The sequence below is a fragment of the Anopheles stephensi genome, chromosome 3, assembly GCF_013141755.1.
Source record: "Anopheles stephensi strain Indian chromosome 3, UCI_ANSTEP_V1.0, whole genome shotgun sequence".
Taxonomy (NCBI): domain Eukaryota; kingdom Metazoa; phylum Arthropoda; class Insecta; order Diptera; family Culicidae; genus Anopheles; species Anopheles stephensi.
Window position 1 is genome coordinate 66,764,914 of NC_050203.1, and position 26,252 is coordinate 66,791,165.

The following is a 26,252-nucleotide window of genomic DNA, read 5'->3' on the forward strand; positions in this document are numbered from 1 at the left end:
TTGCACAGTGGGAAAACACCAAAACAGTGCGGGACTTATCATTATTTTCTCTACTCTTTTAAACAAAACATAACATTTCTTTATTTAAACACCCTTTCTAATGAAGCTCGCTTTCAAAAAACCGATTTTGCTTATGAAAACATATCCTGTTAAACTTAATATAGCTTGCGAATACTCTTTTCCCTTAAAAACCAGTTACATTCCACTTCCACTTCTGATCCGTGCCAACCCCATAGTGCCAGGAATGTGCTGACTGTTTTGTTTTGGCTGTCCACATCCCAGGGAAGAAAAGGAAAAACGTGACGAGGGTGGTGTTTTCCCCAAGGATTTACTGTATTTTGTTAGAACAAAGTTCCGTTCCGTTTGAGCATTCAACAGGTTGTGAGTGGATTTATTTGTTTGTTCCGGACTGTTTACTAGGCAGCTTTCAGGCCTTCGTAAAGTGGATCATGTCCTCCCGGCCACAAGTGTACTTGACCCGTAAGGAATGTTTCAGTGCGTGCCACCGGTTGCATAGGTAAGCTAGTGGTGGTAGGAGTTTGTGAACCAAACTAAAATCGTCATCTACCCCTTCTAGTCCCTTTCTAAGCGAGGAAGCCAACCGACAGGTTTACGGCAAGTGTAACAATCCCAACGGGCATGGACACAACTACACCGGTAAGCCGCCGTAACATTTAACCTTCAAGAATTGTTTCGAAACTTTCGCGTTTCTGTTTTCGTTGCACAGTGGAGGTCACGGTACGTGGCCCAGTCGATAGCAAGACGGGCATGGTGATGAACATAACCGACCTGAAGGAGTACATGGAGCAGGCCATCATGAAAAAGTTAGACCATCTGAACCTGGACAAAGATGTGCCATACTTTAAGAACTTGGCCAGCACCACGGAAAATGTGGCCATCTTCATCTGGGACAGTTTGAAGCTAATCATGGACAAGCCGGAGCTGCTGTACGAGATTAAAATATACGAGACGGACAAAAACTCGGTCATCTATCGTGGGGAAAAGCATACGGTTGGGCATCACCATCATCACCACGAAGCGGTTAAACAGTCGCGCGTGACGCACTCGTCCGAAAACTCGTCGAATCTCTCGTCCGACTCGGACGGTTAGACACACGTTGCTGCTGTTGTGTGACCAGTATTGCGGACAATCCTCGACGCCTAATAGATCTGAAATACGCCTGTACATCCCCATGACCAAGATTCCATGTACCACACCGAGTACGCTTTTCGGGCTTTTTTTGACAAAAGAAAGTGAACCAGGTCGCCACAGTACTTTAGGAGCTAATAAAAATGTTTCCATAGCGCATTAAAACCTACCAGAACTGGTTTATTAAAACTCTTGCGAACCAATCGGCACAACAAACCGTGGGATGGGGATAATTATAAATACTTTCTCCTAACCGCTGTCCTATCACTCTGTCGCCTACAGCAACGAATTAAAATCATATTTCTAGTATCGACAATTCCTTAGTATGGTGCTGTTTGCTTTGTACACGATTATCAGCAAAAAAACGCGGTAATGGTGCACTGGAACGAAACCGTTGCAAAACCAAACCAATCACTTCGCGTCTTTTAAAGCGTTCTGTTTTCTTTTTTGGTACCGTTTACGAAACTTCCATTCACCATTCGTTCGTATCGTGCTGTTGCTTGAACAACCATTCGCTACGGTAATGAAAAGGTAATGAAGTGCATTCTATTGGCATGCTTAGAGAGAGAGAGTGAGTGAGAGACCGATAAATTGAATTCCTACATTAAATTTACCTAACCGAACTAAACGCGTCTAAATAGCATCATCAAACTTTTTGTCGTAATTAATCGACACGTACGGTATGCCCAGCTCGAAATCGTTCCGTGGCCAGTACTTGAGCGTGGGGCGACTTTCGGGCCGTTCGTCGTTGACGAAGAAGTAGGCAAACAGTACGCAGGCCGGATAGGCGGAGATGAAGATGAGGATGTGCCAGAACCCGTGCAGGTACGGAAAGTTCATCGACGACCAGGCATCGCAGAACATGCGATCGTTAATCCAGCAAACGATGGCCACGATCAGGATGGTCGTGTTACGCACACCGAGCCGATACACGCGTTCATCTTGCACACTGCGGCGGGAAAGGATCGATCGCAAAAAAAACACGCGGTCTTTAAAATCTCGTTAACTGGAACGCACACACACACACTTACATTTTCAGCTCCTTGTACAGCAAATAGGTGGCCGGTATGGCGAGGAACATGAGCGCGAACGCATTTATGGCGGGATGGCAAAACGAGAGAGCCGTTGCCACGATCGAAAATATCGTCATCGACAAACAGAAGCGTTTCCTGGTAAAGAAAAAAAAGGTAATAAAATTTAAATTGCTACACGATTTTTTTTTTAAACCAGTCCCACAAGCACACTTACCTCGATCGCTTGAAAATGCGGGGGAAATGGCGCCGCGGACAGAACAGACTCAACGTAGCCATAAATACCCACAGTATGGTCAGCTCGTCCAGCAGCTGACCGAGCAGGCTAAGCGTCGCATGGAAGTAGGCCGACGAAAGACCGACCACTATCAGCAGCACCCAAATCAGATGAATAGCCGGTTGTATGAACCGGCCATAATCTTTAAACAGGTAGATGAGAAACGGTGGACCGAGCAGGAACAGAACATTGCTCACCTGCGAAAGAGAAAGTACGTTTAAGGTGGAAATATCAAGTTGGCCGGAAAATGTGTTGTTGCGTCGGCAATGCACACCAATGCTGTTTGTGTGTGGTAATTGCGCACATGAAAGTAGAAGGGATATACGTGTAATTATATAATGCAATTACACGCGGATTTGCACCAATTCGCCATGACCAGTTCGAAAGCTAATTTTAGGGACACTTTTTGATTTTCTAAAACTTAAAAAGTTTAAATCTTGCAGTGTACCAACCGTATTAACAAATTCCGCAATATCGGGTGAGACGAGATAGTTGCCCTCGCACCAATCCACTGGCGAGCTTCCTCGTTCTAGATGTTCCCACGTCATGGTGCCACATAGATTGGATCCGAGATTCAACTGCAATGGAAACGATTTTGTGTACTTTTTCGCTACAATGCGTGTTTTTGCTAGCGAGCGAGGTCACTGTGATTAGAAAATTGTATGCCTTACCAAGTTTGTTGTTGAACTGCCTGCTGACTGCTGTTGTGTTTTCTTTGTGTGTTTCTTTTCCTTTTTGTCTGGCAATGCATGCGCTATTTGACAGCTGCTCGCTTGAATGCTGTCAAAAGTGACAGCACGCATACACACAGCAATTCTGCTGCTACAGAGCCTTGCGCAGAGTCGTGGTTCCCGTGTACATTGTGATTAATTTTGTATTTTATTATTTAATTTATAGCGAAATCTACCCACTTAATTCATTTGCTAGGTGCGTAAAGGTTGTGCGAGGAGCTAGTGGGAGAGTAAACAAACATTCCAGATTGTGATCCTTTTCCGCTACTTAAAACCATGCGTGTGCCCGATTTGCGATTTCGCCACCTAGAGCAATGATTTCGTTTTTATCATTCCCAGCTAAATCTTTATCGCAGCGGCCAACAGCTTTCCCCCAAACAGGAACCACCGGTCGCAGGGGGGTGTACGCTTTGCCGGGTTCGCCCGAGAGCCGGACGCAGCATTCCGGCCACCATGGCAACGAGCGATGGCAATGCTGCACCGGGCGGTGGCAGTAGTGGCAGCGCCAGCTTTGATGATTTCATTTCCCAGTTCAATGCACGGGTCCAAATACAGCAGCAACTGCAATACCTCCGATCGAATCCCACCGGCACTACCGACCAGGAACCGTCGAACCAGCCAACGTTCCAGTATTATGGCTTTACCTCCAACCTAACTCCAACGGCGGCCGAATTTATCCCACGCAAGTACCAAACGGAAGCGGCAACAAACGATGGCGTCACTACCGCGCAACCGACGACAGTTTCGATGGCAACCACTTCTACACTTCTCGCGCCTGCCGAGATGGATCGCGATGATGATGCTGATGATAGGGAAAATGTGCGTGCCGGACCATCGAATCACTACGGCGCGGGCAGATCTTCGGCGGGCCGGCCACGTAGAAACGAGAGCCTTAAACCACGCAACGGTTGGCATACGCGAGACGACCGGCCCGTGGGTCGTCCGGGAAAATGGAAATCTAACCAAGCTACTGCCGGAAGTGGGCGTGTACGGGTGCACGATACAGATGAGTATGCGGGCGATGGTCCACCCCGGAACGGTGACCACTCGTCCCGGCGTACCGGGACAAGACAGTGGGGTGGAAATCGTACGATACCAGCCGAACCGGACGAGCGGCGTTCGAATGGGGCGCACAAACCGGCGGAATCATCCCCGGCGATAAAGCCACTGTCCAAGTGTTCCCAGCGTGAAAAGCTTATGCGCGAAATCGAATGCTACCGGCTGGAGTGTCTAGTGTGCTGTGAAATAGTGAAACCGATGCAATCGATCTGGTCCTGTGGCAATTGCTATCACATACTGCATCTCGCTTGCGTGACCAGGTGGGCTACGAGCTCGCAGGCGGAGGATGGTTCGGGGTGGCGCTGTCCCGCCTGCCAGCACGTAACGAAGAAGATCCCGCGCGAGTATCACTGTTTCTGTGGGAAGATGAAAAATCCGGCCTACAATCGGGAGGATTTGGCACACTCGTGCGGTAAGCTGTGTGGCCGGCGTGAGATTTGTGAGCACGCGTGTGGGCTGCTGTGTCATCCCGGGCCGTGTCCACCGTGTCAGGCCTCGGTACAGCGTCGGTGTGGCTGTGGACGGTTGGCAAAGCTGGTGCAGTGCTGCCAGAAGGATGAGCTGTTGTGTGATGCCGTTTGCGATAAGCCACTAAACTGTGCGTTGCATCGGTGCGTGAAACGTTGCCACGCTGGGGAATGCGAGGCGTGTGCGGAACAGGTCCAGCATAACTGTTACTGTGGCAAAAGCGAACGGATGGTGGCCTGTAGCGTGGCAAACCTGGAGCGAACCCGGTACGGGTGTGGAAAAAAATGTGAAGTTCCGTTATCGTGCGGCAATCACAAGTGTCAGCGGCTGTGCCACGAGGGCGAATGTGAACCGTGTGCCGATGCACCGAACCGCGTGCTCAGCTGCCCGTGTGGGCGGGAAGCGATCGAACCGGGAAGCCGTCAATCCTGCCTCGACCCGATACCGACCTGCACCGGAAACTGTGGCCGCAAGCTGTCGTGTGGTCCACCCGGTGCAGCCCATTGCTGTGAGGCGCAGTGCCATCCGGGCGGGTGTCCACCGTGCAAAAAGTCCACCACGGTCAAGTGCCGCTGCGGCAGCATGGATCAGCCGATGAAGTGCAAGGACCTGACGACGCGTGCGGACGATGCGCGGTGCAAGAAGCGGTGCGTGCGAAGGCGCAGCTGTGCGAAACACAAATGCAACCAGGTGTGCTGCATCGATTTCGATCACATCTGTCCGAAAACCTGCTCGCTGCCGCTGTCCTGTGGACGGCATCGCTGTGATAAGCCCTGCCACAAGGGCAATTGTCGGCCGTGTCCGCGCGTTTCGTTCGACGAGCTTACGTGTGACTGTGGGGCCAACGTGATCTATCCGCCCGTACCCTGCGGCACCAAGAAACCTGCCTGTGATCGGCCGTGCAATCGGCGGCATGTGTGTGAACATCCGGCACTGCACAACTGTCACGCCGAACCGGAATGTCCGCCGTGTGTGGTGCTGACGACGAAGTACTGCTACGGTAAGCACGAGCAGCGTAAAACCATCCCCTGCTATCAGGAATCGTTTAGCTGCGGGATGCCCTGTGCGAAGCCGCTCGTGTGCGGTCGGCATAAATGCATTAGAACGTGCCATGAAGATGAGTGCGCACCGGAAGGTACCGTCTGCAAGCAAAGCTGCACGAAGACGCGGGAAACGTGCGTTCATCCGTGTAATGCACCGTGCCACGAGGAGGAATGCCCGGACACACCGTGCAAGATTATGGTCGAAGTAACGTGTGAGTGTGGCAATCGGAAGCAGCAACGCACGTGTCACGATTTCGCCAAAGAGTACCGTCGCATAGCAACCGCCCAGCTCGCCTCGTCCGTGCAGGAAATGCAGCGTGGTGGATCGGTCGAGCTGAGCGACATTCTTGGACCGGCTCGACCGAAATCCAACAAAACGTGAGTAATGACGAGCTTCCGGTGGGGAAGTAAACTCATTTAACGCTCTTTCTCTCTCTCTCATTGACCACCTTACAGACTGGAGTGTACTGAAGAATGCCGACTGCTGGAACGTAACCGCCGTCTTGCGATCGCACTGCAGATCCGTAATCCCGATCTGCCGTCGAAGCTGCAGCCAAACTATTCCGAAACGTTGCGTGCCTATGCAAAGAAAGATCCGGCCTTGGTGAAGATGATACACGACAAGCTCACCGAGCTGGTGAAGCTGGCGAAGGAAAGCAAACAAAAGTCACGGTCCTATTCGTTCCCGGTCATGAACCGTGAGAAGCGTGCGATAGTGCACGAAATGTGTCACATGTTTGGCGTCGAATCGGTTGCGTACGATGCGGAACCGAATCGGAATGTGGTCGCTACGGCGGACCGACTGACGGTAGGTGGCTTGTTGGGGGTGTTTTCTCTGCCGAAAGACTGTCTAAAAGCGCTGTTTTGTATATTTTTTTCAGTCGTGGTTACCGAGCATGAGCCTAATGGAGGTCCTGCAGCGTGAGAATGGCCAGCGCCGTATCATTGTGCCGAACCTGAATGCTTGGGGTCGTACGAACTACGCTGGTGCGGCAAGTTCGAGCAGCAAGTGAAATGGGGGGCGGCCTAATCTGAGGGCATCAGCAACAGTGTTTTGTTTTATATTTTTGGGACTTTTTTTTTAAATTGGTTCGGTCTACATTACCATTTTTAAACGAATGGGTTATATAAATGCCTCAAGGAAGCTGTTCTTTTGTGTAGATTGCTTTTTTGGTGATTGTAATTAATTCGGTATTTATGAATTGTCAATAAAACACGCGTCAGCCTGCCTGCGAATGAAAGTGGAGAGGGGGTGAAGAATGGGCGACGATAAAAGGCAAACACGATATAGAGGATCTGTCTAGGGATAATTGTTTGTGCCGTTTTGCAGGTACTGAGAGTCGTCCGGGCTGCAATACCTCCCTCTTTCTCTCTTCATGGCCTAACGTCCTCTTAGGTCATGCCTGCCATTTCGGGCTCTCTGGCTTCTGGGTCTCCCGTAGTCAGTCCCTCACTACGGGGGAACGGTCCGAAAGGGATTTGATCCCCGGTCCAGCGGTATAAAGTCTCATCCACCGGAAGTCCTTGACCAAATGGACCTCCTCTACCAAGATACCGCATAGAGCTTTCCTCACTCAAGCCTCGTCTACCTCCCATGAAAACCTTGTAGTCAAAGGAATCTTATCCACCACCCTGTAGTCAAAAAGGCCTTGTCTTTGTCGAGTCTTGAAAGAGTCTTATTCAGGGTCATTCCCACCACAGGCCTCCGCTAGTCTAGATCCATCACAGATCAAGAAAAAATCTTTTTTTAAACATCTCCGAACACTTAGGTAGCGTTATTGCTTCATCGCCGAATTATATAAGACCGAAGTTATGAACGCACCAACCAGTCGTCGTCGTCGTCAGACAAAGAAGAGTTATTCTTGAGCACCTGTTTTGCCCCGTCCATTTCACAACCTATTTGCTTTGGTTTTTCCAACTACACCAGGGTAACACCACATCAAGTATCCTAGAGGCTTCACTGATATTTATTTGCTCAACAGGCGCCCACAGAACAACAGAGGCTGTGAGCCATGGTTACACGGATCACGGAATTTAATTACTTGCACAGCTCACAGCACCTCGTGCCGGTGACGGTTTACTTCCACTTGTTGTTCTCGTAGTCCCACTTGGACGACACACCATGGATCGGGTTAATGTTGAGGTCAAGCATACGCTTCAGCTGTGCCTTCTGGTGCTCTTCGTCGAACGTTTCCGGGATCGGGTCGTACACGAACGTCTTCAGCAGCATCATGCCGATCAGACTCATGGACGTGGCGATGAGGGCAGCACCGAGACAAGCCTTCCATTCACCGGTCGGGTGCTTCATCTCGGCAAAGGTTTGGCAGAACGATGCACGGTACAGGGCTTTCTTTTCCTGCACCGACAGCTTCTTCCAGTCACCCTTCTCCTTCTCGCGCAGAGCCTACGGTGTGACAAGCGGGGAGGAAAAAAAACAATCATAAGAAGCACATTCCACAATGACAACAAAGCGTAACGACCGGGGGTCTGGCGGTGCACACCTACCAGGACGTCACGGGTGTTTTCCTTGAAGCGGATGGCCGGCATCGGGTAGTCGACGCGGTCAGCGTAAACTGGCAGTCCGTTCCAGCCGTGTCCGACGACCTCCCGTTTGCCGATCTTCTGCGAGATCATGTCATGGGCCTGGCGGGTGCCCATCTTCGTACGCAGCGCATTTCGCAGCACCACCGACGCAAGGTTCACGTTGGCCATCGTTCCTGTTTGAGTAGAAAGACGCGATGAAAAACTCCGGATTATTGCTGAACTTGGGAAAGGATTCCAGCAAAGCCGCGAATGACAGTGATGACGGCTCTGCCCAAGAACATATGACTGCTTTGATCGGGAACGGTGCGCGACATTGCACAAGAAAAAAGCACAGCATTATGTAACCCTACATTTAGCCCTTTTCTCTGCACCACGGGGGTGCAGTACAATCACGCCCGGTCTTCAAAGCGCACGCAAACTGTACCGCCACCGATAAGGAAGTCCATGCAGGTTAAAATGTGCATCCCCGCTTCCAGAAATTCAGCTTATTTTCACCATCTTTCTCCGATTACGAAATCATAACCCCAAAAACAAAAAAAAAGCGACACTGTCTGCTCCTGGCAACCAGCTACAGAACGGTCCTCGCCATTACCCGTATATCGGTCGTAATACACTAGCGGCAAAGGGCTTCGGAATGTGGGGAGAACTATCACTGCCTAGCCCGTTCGCTCGAGGTGTTTTTGTAAAGTCAGCACCAGCAAACACTCACCTCCAGTGAATTTCGAACCGACCGAGAATCGAAGAAGTTTTTTCGCTACGCCTGTGTTTAGGAAAAAGGGGGTGCAAATTTTGATCGACCTGTCAGCGAAGCACAGTGGTAAACGCTTCGGTCATCGGAAGTGACAGCTGCTTAATATTGTGAATTATAGTGCTGCTCTCTAGTGAGAAAACGGAACGTGCCGAGCTGGCCATATTTAAAATTAAAATGGTGTTATTGACCACATGTTTTACATACTTCGATATTTTATTTAAAAAATGACTAATACCAATCTACCTGTGCTGCTTATCCAGAGCTTAAACTACCTTTTCCGTTCTCACCTTTATTCAGATTCCTTCACATTGCTCACGAAACGTCGGCTCTACAGAGGATCAGTTAGTATGCAAAGTACGCTGCCACGTTGGGACTCGAGCCAGTATATGATAATTGTTTGTGATAATTCAACCCTGTTGAACCCGCGAACCATTGGTACAAGATGAGCTTTAGATTTTTCAAATGAGGGGCTCTCGGACAAGACCGTTTTCGGGATTTTACACGTCAAATTCGAATCTCGTCTGCACCCAACTACACGATAAAGAGTAATTCCTTGATAGCCTTTCGCAAGCCCAGGCGCGTCGATCTCAACCATTTATAGGACTAAACCGAAGTTGAAGTAACGACCACGATGTTGTGACTCTTCTCAGGACTTTACCAACCAAAAAAACTAAACAAAAACACATTCCAAGCAATGCTTTTGCTGATGTACTTTGTTTTTCACTTTATTCGTTTTACAGACCATCTGCTTGGCACGCAGTTTGGGACACACCGTCCCGTAACTGCCAACGAAAACCATGTGCATGTGCCAAACACTTACAAGATTGATCCAATGATCGCGTGACAGTGGCTGCGATTTCTGCGATAAACTTTATTGACTATAGGATAATATTTTGATTTGAGTAAACCATCGCACAAATATGTACACCATGCCGTCGTACCGTTCTTGGAGGGTTGTATAGTAATTTTTGTTGTTGTTGTGTGTATTTTGCTATCCGATCAACCCACCCATTTTACCATCGCTTTTCTCTTAATGTCACAGCTACAACAAATTACACCTACAGATGGAACGATCCCAACACTTCCGGATAATACGGGACCGTTTTGGATAAGATATTTACAGCGACCTATCAAACGGGTTTTGATGATACACAGAAACGCGGGAAAAACTTCAACCGGAGGTCCGTCTGGGCTACTAGCTGATGATATAGTATCCTTACGCACGCACGCGCAACTTTCTACTCTAAACATATCTTGCGGTTCTATCTAATGAAAAGAAAGGGATAATGTACGCAATTACTAGCGGCCATTTTGCCTCACTTTCTACATCCGTTTTCACACAGCTCTCTCTCTCTCTCTCTCTCTCTCTCTCTCTCTCTCTCTCTCTCTTCATATAGTTTTTCCATTATTCGACTGTAATTTTACATACTGTATATAGACAATTGTTAGGCGGAAAGAAAGAGATATTTGCACTGGGATATTGGGCTTTCTGGCCGCCCCATTGTGGCCCACCTTAGTATATGTATATATCGTGTTTATATCCGTATATAAAATCCGTTTATGCGCTTGACGTTTCTATACACTCGTGCTCTCGTACAGCAGCTAGAAGATGTTTGATTTACAGGACTTTTCTCTACGTTCACCACATTAGTGCTGTTTGGCATGGTCTGACTTGCACGACCTGGGTCCGTTTTCCTATCGTTTTGAGCAGTTCTAGACTCTTCTCTACTCTGCTGCATTCGAAAGCGAGTACACACACACTCACACACCCATGTGTTTGGAGCTTTACGAAATAATTTATACCCTAATAAGCTACACTATAAACAATAATAAATACTGGCTGCCTACCAACGTCACGACGGCGCACAATCGTTGCAGACACGTGACTCCGTAGGTTTTCCGGTTGAGCGATAAGTGCTGGAGACGCCAGAGAAGCCTTGTCTTTTGGTTTTGGTGTTTGGCCACCGGCCAAACGTGGAGAAGCGATGACTTTCGGCCACCCATCGGCATCGTCCCGTTCGCACACGGAGAGCACGTGGCAGTACGGTAAGGCTTTCATAAGAAACCCATCTCGAGCGCGGTATGCAACGATCGGATGTCACTGTGGCTCGATATCCGCCAGAACGGAAAGTTGAGATTTTTGGCCGCATTCTCCTCATCCTGCCCATCGCCAACCACCACGTACGTGCTCTTGCGTCCGAACCGGGTAACGATGCGCTCGAAGCATTGTTCCTTACCTAGGGACGACGAAGAAGCAGTCAGTTAGTAAGGGATAGACCGAATCCCACTGGCGTCGTTCGGCTTACCAATTTTGTTCGCACTGTACACGTTCTCCACCGGGAACACTTGGCCCAACCCGTACAGAAGTATCTTGGCGAGGGCCGGCACAAGCTGCGTCGTAGTCACGAGCACGTTGACGCAGTTTTCGCGCTGGGCGATCATGTTTAAGCACTTCAGCGTTAGACTGTGCCAGCTGTCCGTCTCCAGCTCAATTTCGGAACGCACCTGCAACCAGTGGTCACGTTTCTGCGGTCCTAGCAAACCACCAACACTGTAATGAAAAATGGACAAAATACTCTCGTTAGCACCTCACGACCGAGCCATTCATCCATCTCGCACGCTCCCTACTTACTTGTTCCGGTAGGTGTTGTACGTGTCCTTGATTTTCCGATAGCGAAACGCGAGCTTTCGCATCCAGTCGACGCCACCGCGCACACCATTCGGAAGACAAACATTGGGTGGAGCTCCTGCTGGAAAGGAAACGAAAACACCCGAACTCTATAGAAAGGCTCTGAGGGGGACAAAAAAAAAACCCGGTACCGCTGCTGCACCTAGGTCAAATGTTGACTTAGGATGTGAGCCCGGAAACCGACGAAGGGATGTTTACCTTGCGGTGTGGCATTGTGGAACCCGTCGGCGGCAAAGTTGTAGTTGTTGAGATCCTGCCCATTGTCGTCGGACGCCACATCGTCGATATGTATCTGATCGCACTCTTCCAGATCGTTGAAGAAGAAGTACGCGTCGGCCATGTTGAAGATCAGCTCCTCCATCCGGTAGCCCAGCTGCACCTGGTGGTCGCGGTTCTGAAAGCAGACGAAGGGGTTCGAATGAACGATTTAAAAGGAAGGCTTTGAAATAACTGGGAGAGTGCTCAATTTGCTCTAGCTACACTTCAATTATTATATTAACTACGTAAACACGTCATTACGTTTATTGAAGCTGACCAGAGATTTCTTGCCGGCATTCCGGCTCAATCATGTCTTGAATATTTTCCACCGTTTTTGGAAGTTGAGCACTCTCGACGACAATATTTCTGGCTGAATGAGCCTAAATGAGCCTACAGGAAGTTGTATCAGGATCCATAACCTACCTTATTGTATCGCCCAGCATAAGACCCAGTTAGCAGCGAGTGGAAGATGATGATCGTCTCGTCGAGATCCCACACGAAGATCCGCTCCGGAGCCTTCTCACTAATGCCCGGCTCACTGGTCGAGCTGCGCGTCGGACTTGGATGTGCGTGCCGCCTTCCACGGGCGCGTCCCGATTTCCCGGTCGGCGTTGTCTTGCTGCTGACCGATCCTCCCACACCCGGGACCGCTCCAATGCCGGCCGTAGGTGAGATCGAGATCGGTGACTGTGGCGAGTGCGAGTGGGCCAGCATGTTCGGTGTAGTGGCATGCGCTTCGGACGGACTGTCCGCCGAAAGCCCAGCCGCCACATGGAACCCAGCCTGGCTACCGCTCGAGCCAGGCGAACTGACGTAGGGCGAATAGCTGGCGGTGTTGGCATAGTACGGACTGTACTGATCGTTGTAGTAGCTGTACCCATCCTGCTGGCCCGCCCCGAACTGACCAAACGACGAGTTGTACCCGTAGGAGGAGTAGAGCTGGGCGGAATTGTTGTTGCTGGCGGCGGCGGCCGCGGCGTACGGCGACGCCAGATAGGTGTTCGGGGACGGGATCTTGGTGGAGGCCGTCCGCGCACCGTACGCCGTCGCACCGTACGCGGACGAGTAGAATGCCGGCGTGTACTGCTGCATGCTGTTGTAGTAGTTGTAGTAGTCCGACTTGTGGTCGTACACATTCGAGGCCGCAGCCGACTGGCTCTGGAGCGCGTCCAGCGTGGCAGCGGTAGTGCCGGGATTGGCACAGAACAGACCGGTTCCGTCGAGGTGGGCGGTGGTGGTGGACCCGAGCGGTAGGTTGGTTGCCGTCGCCGCCAGATTCGCGTCCAGTCCGGGGCTGCGCAGTTCCGACTTGACCGTACCGTCGCTAAGCCAGTGCGACATTCCCAGCTCGGCGGATCCTCCGGTCGTTAGCAGACCTACAGTGCTGCCGCTGCTGCCAGTTCCACCAGTTGCCAGCGTGGACAATCCATCCACCAGCCCTCCCGCCGTGCTGGATCCCGCCGAACTTCCACCGGAACCAGTCCCCGAGGTGACGGTGGTCGATGCGCTACTGCCACCACCACTGCTTGCGCTACTGCTGCTGCTACTGCCGGCGCTATTGTTCAGACGGCTTGCGAGCGATCCAGGACTTGTCAGGAGAGTACCACCACCACCACCACCACCACCACTACTACTGCCAATTCCTGAGCCACTACCGTTCGGCAATGGTCCGTAGCTTAAGTTGAGCCCGTTGTGCAGCGCGATCGAACCGCCGGAGGTATTGCCACCCAGCCGATAGGAACTGGAAGCTATCGAACTACTTCCGATGGCCGTCGTTGCCGTGGTGGCACCGAGTGCAGTATGATTGAACACGTTGTGATCACTACTGACACCGCCAGTGGCGTGATGACTGTGCGCTGACAACGCACCGGCCGGATAGTGGAACGGTGTGCCCAAGGCTAAGGCCGACCCGCTACCGATACTGTCCAGCGTTGGCACTGTCGTTCCCGGTCCTAGTGGTGACTCCGACAGATTACTGTAGATACTGCAAATTGGGGTCCAAAAAAAGAGGGGTAAAAACACATTAGAAAAAGTAGATAGCACGCATAAGGTGCGAGTTAGACACAAAGTTGTGTCACTTTGTCCGTAACAAGGGTCTAATGGGAAAGTGTCTTCGTTTAAGTTCAGATTACAACCATTACTCATAGGTGAGACCATAGCTGACAACGTACGCCGCAAAGCGCATAAATCACTGAATTCAGTTTTTCCCCGTTTTTCTTCAGCCTCATATCCTTGTGGCTTGGTGGACGATCTTCATTAACCCTTGAGGCGACACGGCAGGCCTCCATTTTTTATCCTTCGCAACTAAGCAGCAAAGTATATCTCTCCAGCCGGAAAAAGACGGTGCAGATTCCCGTATTCGTGGTGAGGGAGGGAGTGTTCGGTTGGTTTTGCTTGATTTATGTGGGTCGAGACGTGTCAGGGCGCAAAACAAACCTACCTACCACTACCACCGCTACTAGCACCACCTTCATTATTATGACGCATCAACAACCCAAAATGTCCGTCGCTCATGAGCTTCTTTTTTTTTTGTTGGGTTATGAGGTTTTCCCTTTTCCTTTTTCGGTCGACTTGTATCGTATTTATTTTGGTTTGGTCCCTGACACCGAAGCAACCAACAAACAACACGATAGCAGATACAAATATTAATGTTGATCAGCCAAATGCACAGCAGCAGCAAAAAAATGCCTATACGCCTGAGAAGAGCTTGGCATCGGGATCGGTTTTCCACCGGGCTCGCGTGCGCGTGTACCCCGTTTTTCCCATACCTCTCCCACCCATGGCTACTCACAGTTTACTCACCAAAATGTCTTGGTGCATTAATTTTATTGTAATTTCACACTTTCTTCCTAATTACGAACACTCACCGCCGACACATGCGGCACCGGTGTGGATCGGCGTGTGTTGTAATGGGAACCGAGCAATGCTGCCGGGTATTCGTGGTGGAGTTCGATACGTGGACCCGGAGAAAAACCACGATGAAAAAGGGGTTAAAATGTGCTGCTCGCTCAAACGACAATGAAAACCTATTTATCAGCAATTTCCACTAAGGAGCGTAGTAAAAGGCTTCACCATATGCAGTGAATGGAATAAGAGGAACAAGCACAAAACAAAGGATTAATTGATGTTGGTTTTGTAATGATTTTTTGCATGTAATATTATAACATGATTTGTAAGATGCTTTATGGACAGCCCCTCAGAAATTTCCGACTGTGTCTATAGACTGACATGTTCTCAAATATTTCTGGATTCGACTCAAGATTTTTTATGAATCTTCTCTAAGGAGTTAAGAACACATATATTGAAGTTTAAAAATACGTTGTTGTTTTTGTAGAAAATGATAAAAAATCCTGTGCAAGTAAATTGACAAAGAATGAAATTAGCAAAATATCGCATAAGAAGGAAGAAGTGTAAGAAGAACCCAATGATGACTTGGGTTCGATCGCTTTGGAAAGATCTTTCTCACCGTCCTGGAGCGTACGAAGAAAAAGTATTACAATTCCTATTACTGTGGTGAAAATATTTGCAATTTTTTTAATAATTTTATTTGAAATGTTTTTTGATACTAAAAATTCAATAGATTGGAAATTTAAAAAAATAGTTTGTTTCGATCTCTTAAATCTTTCGATATAATCCGAATCACAGGTGTTCCCAAATCCAAAAAAAATAGGGACTCCGCGATAAGGATTCAAACATATCGGAGAAATCGACAAAAAACCGTGGAATGGATTCAAAAATACCTGGAAACTCTAGGTCTGCTAACGATCGGAGGATTCGCCGACCTGGGAATGCTTCATTAGCTTAGCGACAGAACGGTAATCTTTGTTATCGGTTCTTTAAAAACAATCCAAAGATATTGGTTTTCTAATTCAGAAATAATTTAATGTAATTCAAATCACAATAAATAAAGAATAAATAATGGCGCTTTCATTCTTCCGAAACCATTTAAATGTGAGGTGAGTGATATTTTGCCATTTTAATCATATGATTGAGTTAATCAGCTGTTCAAACGCTTATTGAACAAGTAAATGCTTAAAAAGCTTTGCTTGAGGTGTGATCTTTTTTTATTTTATAATCCTACGAAAACTTCCGGTTGGATTAGGTATTTTAGAATAAAAAAGGCTCAACACCATAATTGATTTTTCTTCAGAGGAATACAATTAATAATAAGTGCAGCCAGCCTGCCACTACTGTCTGGAGGTAACGGAAATAATCCAAGTTGCCTCCATATCGTCTTGAAACCGATACAACGCACACACTAAAATCAAGGTCAATGATGAGACTCCCGCTTTTGAAACTTAAACAACAAAAAAAAAAAAAACAAAATGCCGGCATTGTCTCACCCATAAGGTGCATTCGTGTGCCCATTCTCTACCAACGGAAAGGGATGAGTCTGCTGGCACTGTGTATCGTCACAGTTTTCAAAGTGCGATTCATACGTAGTAACACGATCCACACGCCGATGCGAGAGCCCGTTCCACTGCTGGTGCATTTTTGCCGGAAGGTGACCTTTGCTTAGGTTGGCCGAGAACCGCGCGCGTGTAGTGTGGAGCCCGTAACTGTTTCCCGTTCCGTGGTTTAGAGTTTCTTTCACTCAAATTTCTGCACACCGAAGCAAGATCGCTACCCCACTGTCTAGGTGCCGAGAGACCCATTTTCCCAACGTTTTTTGTGCGGCTAATGTGTCAAACCGATGAGGCTATGAAGGATCTGACGGAGAGGAAGCAACAGGATCCACGACACGATCGTGATGGGGCTGGAATTCGCTGACAGTGCTCATCTCGTGCTGGGGCTTTGTTAGGGGGTTTTCGTCCGGGATGGTCAATTCCGGGAACCGCTCCTAGAATCCCGTGTCGAATGTACATCCGAGTGTGGTAAAAGCGATAGCAGCATAGGAAATGGGGAGGAATTCTTCGTTGCTTAAAACGGCAATGCAAACAAATGTCTCTGTGGCCGCTTCTGTTTTATTTCAAGCAACAAGTCCGGCCTGGACTCAAAAACCATAAACAAACGACTCCGACGAAGCATTTCTTTTTCTTTTTTGCCAGTCAAGCTGTATTTCAATTCCATTTTGTTTTTTTTTTTTGCCGTGTGCTTGCGCGTCTTCAACCTGCCAAACATTTACCGTTTTTCGGCAATAGATAAATTGGCCTGCAGTACACCAAACAAACCGAAGCCAACAACGAAAAAACCAAACCGCCAATTGAGGAAAGGTAAGCAAAACAACAAACAAACAAATGCAAAGTGCAAAATACCGCACCGCAAAACTGTGGAGGAGCAAATTTTTGTCGATCTTTGCTAAAGAGACAGAGTGTGAGAAAATTTTTGTGCTTTCCCGGCACTAAAAATCCTGAAACGTACAAGACACTGGGATACAAGGTACAGGTACAGGGACAATATTTGTGGAGGGGGAACTGTTTGGAATGGTTTGGGTTGGGACTGGTGTCGAGAATATCACGTTTTTTGAATGAATTGGTTTGAATGTAAGTTTTGATGAAGCATACAGCCAACTAATACAGCCGACCTGTTGTTTTCTTAATGATCAGCATTGGGCGTTCTTGTGTGTGTAAGCGTTAGTTTAAATTATTAAGCTTAAAAAGTAATTTTTGTACGGACTTTGCGGTTACGAGAAAGCAATAACGTGCGCCTTAAAGAATAGAATAAATTCAATGATTTTCACACGATGACCAGTTTTTACAGGCTTATCGATTGATTTTAAGCAGCTATTTTGGCTCAAACAGTCTTAACATTTGCACTTGAAGCTTTATTTGTACTTTGAGTTTAAGCCCTGACCAAATAAGCTAGGAATAGAAAGACACATCCAGGCCTCTACAACCAATTCGAATGACATGACAAATTTATCACTCTTTCTTGGCCTAACGACCTCTTACCCTTAAGATGATTTCGGCCATTTTTGTCGCCTCTACCACCAGGCCGACCATTAGACACAACACAAAACAGTATAATTTGGAACAGAAACCAGCTCCCTAACATTGTTATAACTCCTTTTAAATGAGGCAAAAAAAAACGCAAAACTCAAGGTATTTTCTTTGTGAAACTTAGATCAAGGGGTCAGAATATCAATTCACACGATAAAGATTATAATGGACTATATAAGCATCTTATCGAATAGCTCTGTTGATCTGATCTGATGTTGAGATCATGTGAATTTAGATAATCATCTAGAAAATTGTTTTATGCATAGTAAAATCATAATGTGGAAAATACAGCTTTTGTTACACTAACATAATAATTTAAAGACTCCTCCTGAACACGACAGGACCAGTATTAAATATTATCTGAACCGTTACTGTTTGAACCTTTAGGTGGAAGAGTGGTAGCCGTGTCAATTACTAGCACAAAATCCCTTAAAACCCCATCACTGCTCAGCCCCAGATCGCTCAGAAACCGTAAAGAATCAAGGATGTGTGGCAGCCCAAGATGCCTCTGTAGAGGTTTTTGAGCCAAAATACAATCACCATGTATGTATGCTCTGTGTGGTGCTTACTGCTGCTGACCACACACAGAGCCCCAAATCTTCCAGCCACTACCGGGACACAAAAGCATGCGTCTCTAAATGGTACTTCGACAGGGTGGTCGTCGTATGTCTCTTCCCTCCCAGCAGAAAAAAACACAGAACTTCCATCCACAAAACCAACCAACCGATTCATCTTCATCCATGTGCGTCTACGAGTGCGGGAGCGACCAACGATAGTTAATTTGAATTGTCTAACCACCGAGCTGGCGACAGTGCGGTCAGTCCGCGTATTCGTGCCGTATAGGTCTCTCGCCCTCTCCGGTGGGAAATGGAGCGTTTCCGGCTGTATAATTTTCCCACCGTTTTGCACTGGTCGGGTGAAGTGTGGGTGTTCGAGTCTAGGATACATCCATGGGATCTAGTGTAATCTAATCGCGTGTGTAGCATCGCCACCTTCCAGCAGCGTCATGGTGGTGGAAGATTTTAAACGCTTTTGGGGTTGTTTTGATAGTGATACTGATCATGGCACATGAATTAAAATTGTTTAAGCTTTGGTATTAACAAAAATTATCCAATTTTCAGTATTGTGAAGGTAATATTTTTAAAAATTTGTTTTAAACTCCCAATAATCACTTATCACTTTCCGATTCTCTCTGAGGTTGCCTGAAACACAACAACACACAATAGTCATGTCTAACCACTCCAAACAGAAGAGGGCCGTTGTAATGATCTTGCTTGACGATCGTGTTGTACATGCTATAAATTAAGCAAACCACCTCATAGCATTTGTTCCAATTTATACCAGACCGTTCCGTCCGCGTGCGGCAATCAAACTGAAAACATCTTAATTTTAACACCATCGAATCACGCCATAGGACGAAGTGGACAAACGTCGGAAATAAATCGAAGGAAATGGTTCAACATAAACTGTAGCACGTGTTGTCCATAAAAAAAAAAAAACACTTCGCCCCGATCTGACCACAAACCGAGCACAAACGGAGCGATGGACGGTTTAAAAATCCATGGGACATTCCTCGGCCGCCCTACGACGCGCCGCCGGTGTGGATGGTGTGGCAATCATAATAATCCGTTCCTAATCCAATTGACCGAATGTCTTCATTGCCAGCCGTGTCGACCGTTCGCTTCCGATACCACCAACGGAGCAACAGCAACAGTTTCCACATACTGGTCCATGCTGGTCCGTCCGTGAGACCTCACTTGATTTATGATCCCGATATGTTTAAGGCCTTTCTAGGTAGGATTTTTTTTTTTTTTTTTTGGTGGTGGAGGAATGTATTTATGCGCCAACAGATTCATTAAATTCATCCAAGGAAGCGCACTAACAGTCTAAAAAATTAATGAGAGAATAAGAATTCCCAAATCACTCAATCTCTCTTTGAATCTCATCAAATCAATTTTTATTATATTAATAGCAGGGCTCAGGACGGGACGACTATTTATGCGTGTGGCTTCCTTTATTGTCCAAATTTTCACGATTTGTCTCTAAACATACTCGGCTTTAAGCCGTGTTTCCCGTTGTTCGCCACACTCGTGCGCTTGCTACGTGCTCCCTACCAAACAGCCCCTCAGGACCGTTGTCGATGACATTCATCTTATGTTTCCCATTATCTCACCCTCCGGAATGAAAGCTTCATCAAGAAAAGCACATAAGAACACATAAATATAGTGCGGATCGGGGTGTTTTCCCTGTTTGAGGGATGGATCTTTTCCCAGCTGGAAGGCACACTGTGTTTTTGCTTTGTTTTCGTTTGATGCCCAAGCGCCCATCCGTCCCACCCAACAGGTAATATGATATTTTACGCCTCCTCCCTTCCGAGCGACGGAACATCATGCTCATCATGCTCATCATCACCGTCACCATAGCAATGACGATACGTTTGACGTTTGGAGCATTGAAATCGTTAGCACCGAGAGTACGTCCAACAGGCAGGAAAATGGTGGAAAAATCGATCAAAAGCATACGGTTTTTTTCTGCGATGGGTTTTCCAATTCCTCCAACACGACGCTGTTAGTGATTAAAGGTTTTTCTACGAACGTATCGGTGGCCCCTTCGGAAGTTTTCAACCTCCCCCATCGTTGTGGATCTCGTTAGGAAAAGCAGCAAGCAGCACATCTTTTCCTGTGTCTGTGTGTGTTGAATATAGATCCACACGCACACCCGTACGATCGAGTTTGGCTCGAAACGATGCGTGATTGGTGCGTATTTTCACACTTCGTCGGTTGGTTGGGAAATGATTGGGGGAGTTTTCCCCCAATTTGTTGATTTTGTCTATTTTTCGTCGTTTTTTCCCTGTGCCTTCCGCGTAGGTTAGGTGTAGTAGCATCAACGAATCAGACGGTTTATTTACTAGCTTACTGACGCACACCATCGTGATGCTATCGGGGCAAACGACGTGTCAGCGTGTTACCATAGGCACGTGGATGAAAAATCGATACGAGTGGACGATTCTTCATGAATAGATCGTTCTAGGTGTAAAGATACATAGTTAACAGAAGATTTATGGCAAGTAACTGCTGCAAATAGCTTTTTCACGCATATTGAAATACTTCATAGTACTTAAGCAAGTTTGGAATATTGAAAGGACTTTGAAAGGTCATTTCTATCTTTTGCCTGCCTAAGTTCTGTGGGCAACTTGAGAGTGTGTGATAGCTTGAATATCCTGGCATATAATGGAGGATTTCATGAGTTCAACAGTCTCGAAGGCTGTAGAAGAAATCTAGGTAGTTATCAATCAATGATGAGCATACATTCCTTGCACTTGGACTTATTATCCCAACGATATTCGAATTAAAATTTATTTAAAAAAAAAAAGATATCGTAGAAAGATATAAATATCCCTGGCTTAAGATTGTGGACTGAAAAACATTTATCTTGTGTCTTGTGTTGTGGACTCTGTCCGAAATTGACGCAAACCTCTAGTCCGAGCTCGAGAGGAAGATGCTCAGAAGGATTTTTGCCCCCGTATGTGTAGAAGTACAATAGAGGAACCGCTTCAATGACGAGCTCTACGAGCTGTACGATAATCTCACCATCGTGCAGCGAATTAAACTCACCAGACTCCGGTGGGCTGGCCACGTCATGAGAATGATACCGGACTACCCAGCCCGTGAAGTCCTTTTAGGCCGTCCACACGGACACGGACTATCAAAAGAGGTTTGATATTGTTATATTACATAAATCTAATTAGAATTACTATTCTTATCGCGTTATATATTTCATCACGGTGGCTAAATTGAAGTACAAACTTATTATACTTTTCTTCTCTTTTGGCTTAACGACGGCTTGCCATTTCTGGTCTAGTCTAGTCCTCACTATTGGATTTGAACCCGTGCCCTGCCTTGTGAAGACCGACGCCGCTGTCGCATTTACTACCGGGCCGCCACGACTTATTAAACTTTTTATAACTTATTATACTTAACAGCATTCAATTCAATAGTCTTGCTTTCCTCACCAAGTTTAATGGATGCATGAGCTCGTATTGAACAATTGGTTTTTACTAACATCGCTTAATCACTTCCTACATAGATCCCTTTAATCCGGCAATTAAATCAAATACATTCACGATTCAGGCCCAATAGGGCCGATAAAAAATTCCAAAACAGTACCTTCTTCAAATACTTCAGCATTTCCATCCATTTTGGCTCGCGCCCAAGCGTCTGTTTTTAGACATCCGGATGATATTGCGCTCCTATTACTTGCGTATCGCCCTGCCACGTATCCCCAGCGGACTAGAAGAAAACGGTAGCGTTGGCGACAGAAAGGTATCGAATTTAATATCCCTTCCTGCCCTCGCAACCCACGCCAGCCAAGATCCGTTCCGGTTCCGTTTGTTTTTTTTTCCCGCCTCCTTCCATGTGCGCAATAAACGCGGCTATCTAAAACCGACGGTTGGTTGGTCTACTAAGGCGAATGACGTGATGCGGAAATGCCAGGAAGTGGAGCTAGCGTGTGCATACCATTCTGGATGCATCCAGCATTGCATCCGGCTTTTTTTGGGGGGGCGAGGGACGACTGACACTATGACCGACAGTCAGTATTCAATTGATTGCCACCGAAAAGGGGATGGCTCGGGACGGAAGCTGCGTGGAGTTTAGAGGGCAAATGAATTAAAACCTATTTATAGTGCATTTGATAGCTCGTGGGGCCGGATCAGTTACCAACGCATGACGGGAGCGTGGTGTAATAATGCTAGAATTACATAATAATTACAGTGCCCATTGTCGCGTTCCGGGGCGAGTCAGAGAATCGGACGGCCGAGAATAAAGTAAACAGCATTACGCAATATTCAACGGATCAGCAGAGCGCATGGGATAGAACGATCATTTCGAGAGACCATTGCATGGGATACATACAGCCTCCCTTAAAAGCACCAATTGTTTAGGTTACCATTATCGCTACAAGAAACCCCCTCAAAAACACGCTAAAACATATCTTATGTTTATGGTTAAAAAAGTCCAAGAATCTCGACGCTTAAGACGCGCTAAGAATTTGTGTAATTCCCTCGTCGTCCTCGCGTAGAATTCGGTAAGTGTCGATGAAATTTGAAACAAGCGTAAACAAAAGCGTCACACCAAACGGAAGCAACAAATAAAGCGTCGTTTTATTGGGCATTAGATTGCGCAGGAGGTAGAGGAAAAAAACACACACACACACGACATGTTAGAGAAGGCTCTAAGAAGTGCTTCATTTTTATTATCAATAAAAACATGATGCCGCCACTCGTTTGTCTCTCGCGTGTTTATAACCAGGGCCGGCGCGAAAGTTAATCGCTCCTTTGTTTAACACAAGCTAGCTTTCTTGTTTGACAAATGTTTCGCTGTCTTGCACGCGTCTTGCACTCGTCTACAGAGTTTTGGTTTTGAATTATTGGCGTACCACGTGCGAAACATTTTTTTAAATTTTCAGATGCGAAAATTTGCTCAAAGCCAGAACTAAAACGTACCCACTTTGCCTGGCCTGTTTCGTTGCCACTTGAGCTAAGGCGGTAGAGTTGTGGGCTGTTTGTCCAGAGCTCTTAAGCAAAGCCAGCTGGTACGACCAGTACCGGGGTTCGCAAACCCCGTGATGGCTTCAGGCATGATCGTTCTGTATGCTAAAATATGTTTGTAGGAAAAACAAACCGTCTGTGTTGCTGCCTTGCCTTGGATCAGTCCGAAATCTATGCCCAAAACCGGCCGGCTCACCCAAACGCATGATGATGCATCGGCTAAAACAAACTCCAAACGTTGGTGTTGGTACGGGGTTTTCACCCTGTCCGCTTTTCCACATGAACCACTTGCCGCTTCTCTGCTATTGTCACTCCTTCTCTTTGCTTTGGAGCGGGTGCATTATGCGGGCGCATTTGTGCAACACATGTGCATCCTTTTCGGTACCATCATCCTTCGGCCTGGCCTGGAACCCCGACAAATAAATTAACGAGCATACAACTACAAAAGAAAAAAAGGCCCATGAGGGACATTCCGATGCGCTAAATGCCGATAATGCTCGGACAGTAAGGGTATGCGTGTGTGGGAAGGATCACGCCAAGTGGCACGTAAAGTAGTTGGGAACACCCAGCTATGCAGGAAAAAAGTGTCCTGCAAACTAAAACTTCTGTTCTGTTTTATTTTATTACTATTTTTCCTTGTCCTTTTGATCGTCGGGTGACAAAAAATAGGACTAGGGATAGGACGACGTCGCAGCTTTCGAGAGCGCAATTTGGCGGAGTTGCTGTGATTTATCGACCGTGCCCCGACAATTATCCACACTTTTCAAGTGTTCACGAGGGCACGAGATGAGGCGTAAGTTGTCGTGTAGCGGATGTGGCATAATGGTGACACAGTTTTGCAACGCCTTGCAAGTGGCCAAACGAGCGTGTATGCATGTGTTGCTTTAAGTCCACGGGGATAGACTTCCTCTGCTTCTTTGGCACTTCAAACCTCGAAAGGCTTCGGCCTACAATTTCTGGCCCTCTGTGATTTGGTTTTACCCATAGCAAATGGGAAGTTATCCCTGCGTACGGGAAGGCACTCTGGATGGGACTATATCCTCGGTCTTGCCGTGTAAAGACCGGTGCCTCTATCGCCTTCAAATAAAATCCGGCCCAATCGAATTCCTAGTGATTCTTATGAAACAAAGATTTTCGAGTCCCGACAACACTAAATTAAAATATTTTGAAGTATTTTGCTTCAACATTCCAGCAAATTAATCCGCTGTCGTGAGGTCCTATCTTCTGCTTCTTTGGCCTAACGACTTCTTATGTCTGCCATTTCTAGCTTACGAGACATAATGATACCACGTAGGTGGATAGTCAGTCCTCACTACGGGGCAACGGTCCGAATACGATTTGAACCACGGTCCTACCGTATGAAAACCGTTTCCGTTATCGCCTCTACCACCGGACTACGACTTCTGATAAGTTAGCCAAACCAGACGGGGTGCTAGGTTTGAAACTTAAAAGACGCCTTCTCCAGAATATCTTTATCTACTAGTCTAGTAATACGAATTGGTTTTTGAAAATGTCTATTGATATTAAACAGCTTTGCTCCAGAATACTGGTTTACCAATTTAATCTGCTGTAGCACTTGGTTAGCAATTTTATTCTTTCGAGATATTAGTCTCCATGACATGTGACCTGATGGAACGTACCGAGTTGTGAACAATCTGAGGGGTCACGAGGCAATTTTATCGCATTTGGCATACGCACGGTCTTTGGACCTCTAGCACCCGGCTTTGGAAAATTCAGTAGAGACTTGTTGAAGCTGCCAAATGATCGAGTACATACTTGGTGAGATCTTCTTGGATCTGTCTGGATCATCTGACACAGTAGCGTTAACAAGCTATTTTTAAAGGATTTTACCTAATTTTGTTATTCTACCTTTCTCGTATACTCTACATCATACTCTACACTTTTTTGTTAAAATTCCAATCTTTTTATCTAGAGGCAAATCAAGCTCTAACCATCTCTCTCCGTTCTAATGGTATTTCCAATCCATTGCTCCAATTTCTACCACGGCAAAACAAGCTACAGGTGTTCTTGCACGATTGCTAGAAGCAAAAAGCAAGGGGGAGGCAATGTGCTGCTCCTTTGTCTTTTTGCTTGGTTTTCCCTCATGATCAAACCGTTAACTGTTCTTTTCGACGTCGTCTGTCCTATCCTGCCAGCTCAAAGGGGACTCTCGATCACATTATTTCCCTGCACTTTTGACGAGGGCACAAAGTACACTCACAGCAGAGCAGCAGCATCAGCAGGGAGCCACAGCTTCCCTTCGCGACTATATACGCACACGGATTGAAATTTGAGATTTTTCAAAGCGCTGCAATTTTCGAGAGGAAGCATAAAAAAGGAGCTCTATTATGCGCACTGGTCCGCACCGAGCCACCGAAAAAGAAAAATCGGCCCCTGCTCGCTTTCTTCCCAGCGCCAGAATGTATGCTGGTTTTATGATCGCGGTAGTTACAATACAACGGGAAGAAAACTCTACGGAAAAGGGAAAAGATAAATACGGACACACATTGCTCTTTTTTTCGTTGGTTGGGCTTTTTTTCCTTTTCATAGGAAAAGAATTGTTTGAAAAACCGCCTGCCCGGCCTTTTAACGCGCTCTTCGCACACGCTTCGAAACACACTTGATCTCGTGCTGCAGCGGCGTCGATCGAGCATCGTCGCCGTAGCAAGCGGGCGAGCACGAGCATTTCGATCGTTAATTTCCTCGTTGTAAAACGTTTCCTCCACATACACACACTGTGATGATGAACGATTTCACCATGTTTG

At 47.1% G+C, this 26,252-nt stretch overlaps 5 protein-coding genes across 8 annotated transcripts in view; 2 read left to right on the forward strand and 3 right to left on the reverse strand.

The window, feature by feature from the left end:
• Positions 1-226: 226 nt before the first annotated feature.
• Positions 227-1,318, forward strand: LOC118511756 (6-pyruvoyl tetrahydrobiopterin synthase). Its single transcript, XM_036055223.1, has 3 exons — positions 227-517; positions 578-657; positions 728-1,318. The coding sequence occupies exons 1-3, from the start codon at positions 450-452 to the stop codon at positions 1,108-1,110; spliced, it is 531 nt and encodes a 176-aa protein (XP_035911116.1). The 5' UTR covers positions 227-449; the 3' UTR covers positions 1,111-1,318.
• LOC118511754 (alkaline ceramidase) lies at positions 1,296-3,366 on the reverse strand. The gene is made up of 5 exons (XM_036055219.1): positions 3,129-3,366; positions 2,910-3,035; positions 2,398-2,654; positions 2,181-2,318; positions 1,296-2,098 (listed from the first exon to the last, which is right to left on the reverse strand). Exons 1-5 carry the CDS (start codon positions 3,258-3,260, stop codon positions 1,783-1,785), a joined length of 969 nt encoding a protein of 322 aa, XP_035911112.1. The 5' UTR covers positions 3,261-3,366; the 3' UTR covers positions 1,296-1,782.
• Positions 3,245-7,041, forward strand: LOC118511753 (protein shuttle craft). The gene is made up of 4 exons (XM_036055218.1): positions 3,245-3,384; positions 3,528-6,136; positions 6,215-6,566; positions 6,640-7,041. The coding sequence occupies exons 2-4, from the start codon at positions 3,642-3,644 to the stop codon at positions 6,769-6,771; spliced, it is 2,979 nt and encodes a 992-aa protein (XP_035911111.1). The 5' UTR covers positions 3,245-3,384; positions 3,528-3,641; the 3' UTR covers positions 6,772-7,041.
• Positions 7,042-7,697: 656 nt separating this feature from the next.
• Positions 7,698-9,166, reverse strand: LOC118511755. 2 transcript variants are annotated; one of them, XM_036055220.1, is made up of 3 exons: positions 9,012-9,166; positions 8,264-8,475; positions 7,698-8,162 (listed from the first exon to the last, which is right to left on the reverse strand). In XM_036055220.1, exons 2-3 carry the CDS (start codon positions 8,468-8,470, stop codon positions 7,836-7,838), a joined length of 534 nt encoding a protein of 177 aa, XP_035911113.1. In that variant the 5' UTR covers positions 8,471-8,475; positions 9,012-9,166; the 3' UTR covers positions 7,698-7,835. The 2 variants fall into 2 exon arrangements, with proteins under 2 accessions (XP_035911113.1, XP_035911115.1); XM_036055222.1 differs by having other exon boundaries at positions 8,895-9,088.
• Positions 9,167-9,754: 588 nt separating this feature from the next.
• Positions 9,755-26,252, reverse strand: part of LOC118511757 (developmental protein eyes absent) — a 35,960-nt gene continuing 19,462 nt past the window's right edge. For 2 of the 3 annotated variants that reach the window (XM_036055225.1, XM_036055224.1), the window contains exons 4-8: positions 12,424-13,984; positions 11,941-12,136; positions 11,686-11,803; positions 11,360-11,604; positions 9,755-11,290 (exon numbers count right to left, since the gene is read on the reverse strand). In XM_036055225.1, the coding sequence (XP_035911118.1) occupies positions 11,109-11,290; positions 11,360-11,604; positions 11,686-11,803; positions 11,941-12,136; positions 12,424-13,984 (2,302 nt within the window). In that variant the 3' untranslated portion in view covers positions 9,755-11,108. The remainder of the gene's footprint in view (positions 11,291-11,359; positions 11,605-11,685; positions 11,804-11,940; positions 12,137-12,423; positions 13,985-26,252) is intronic. The other variant, XM_036055226.1, reaches the window with a different exon arrangement.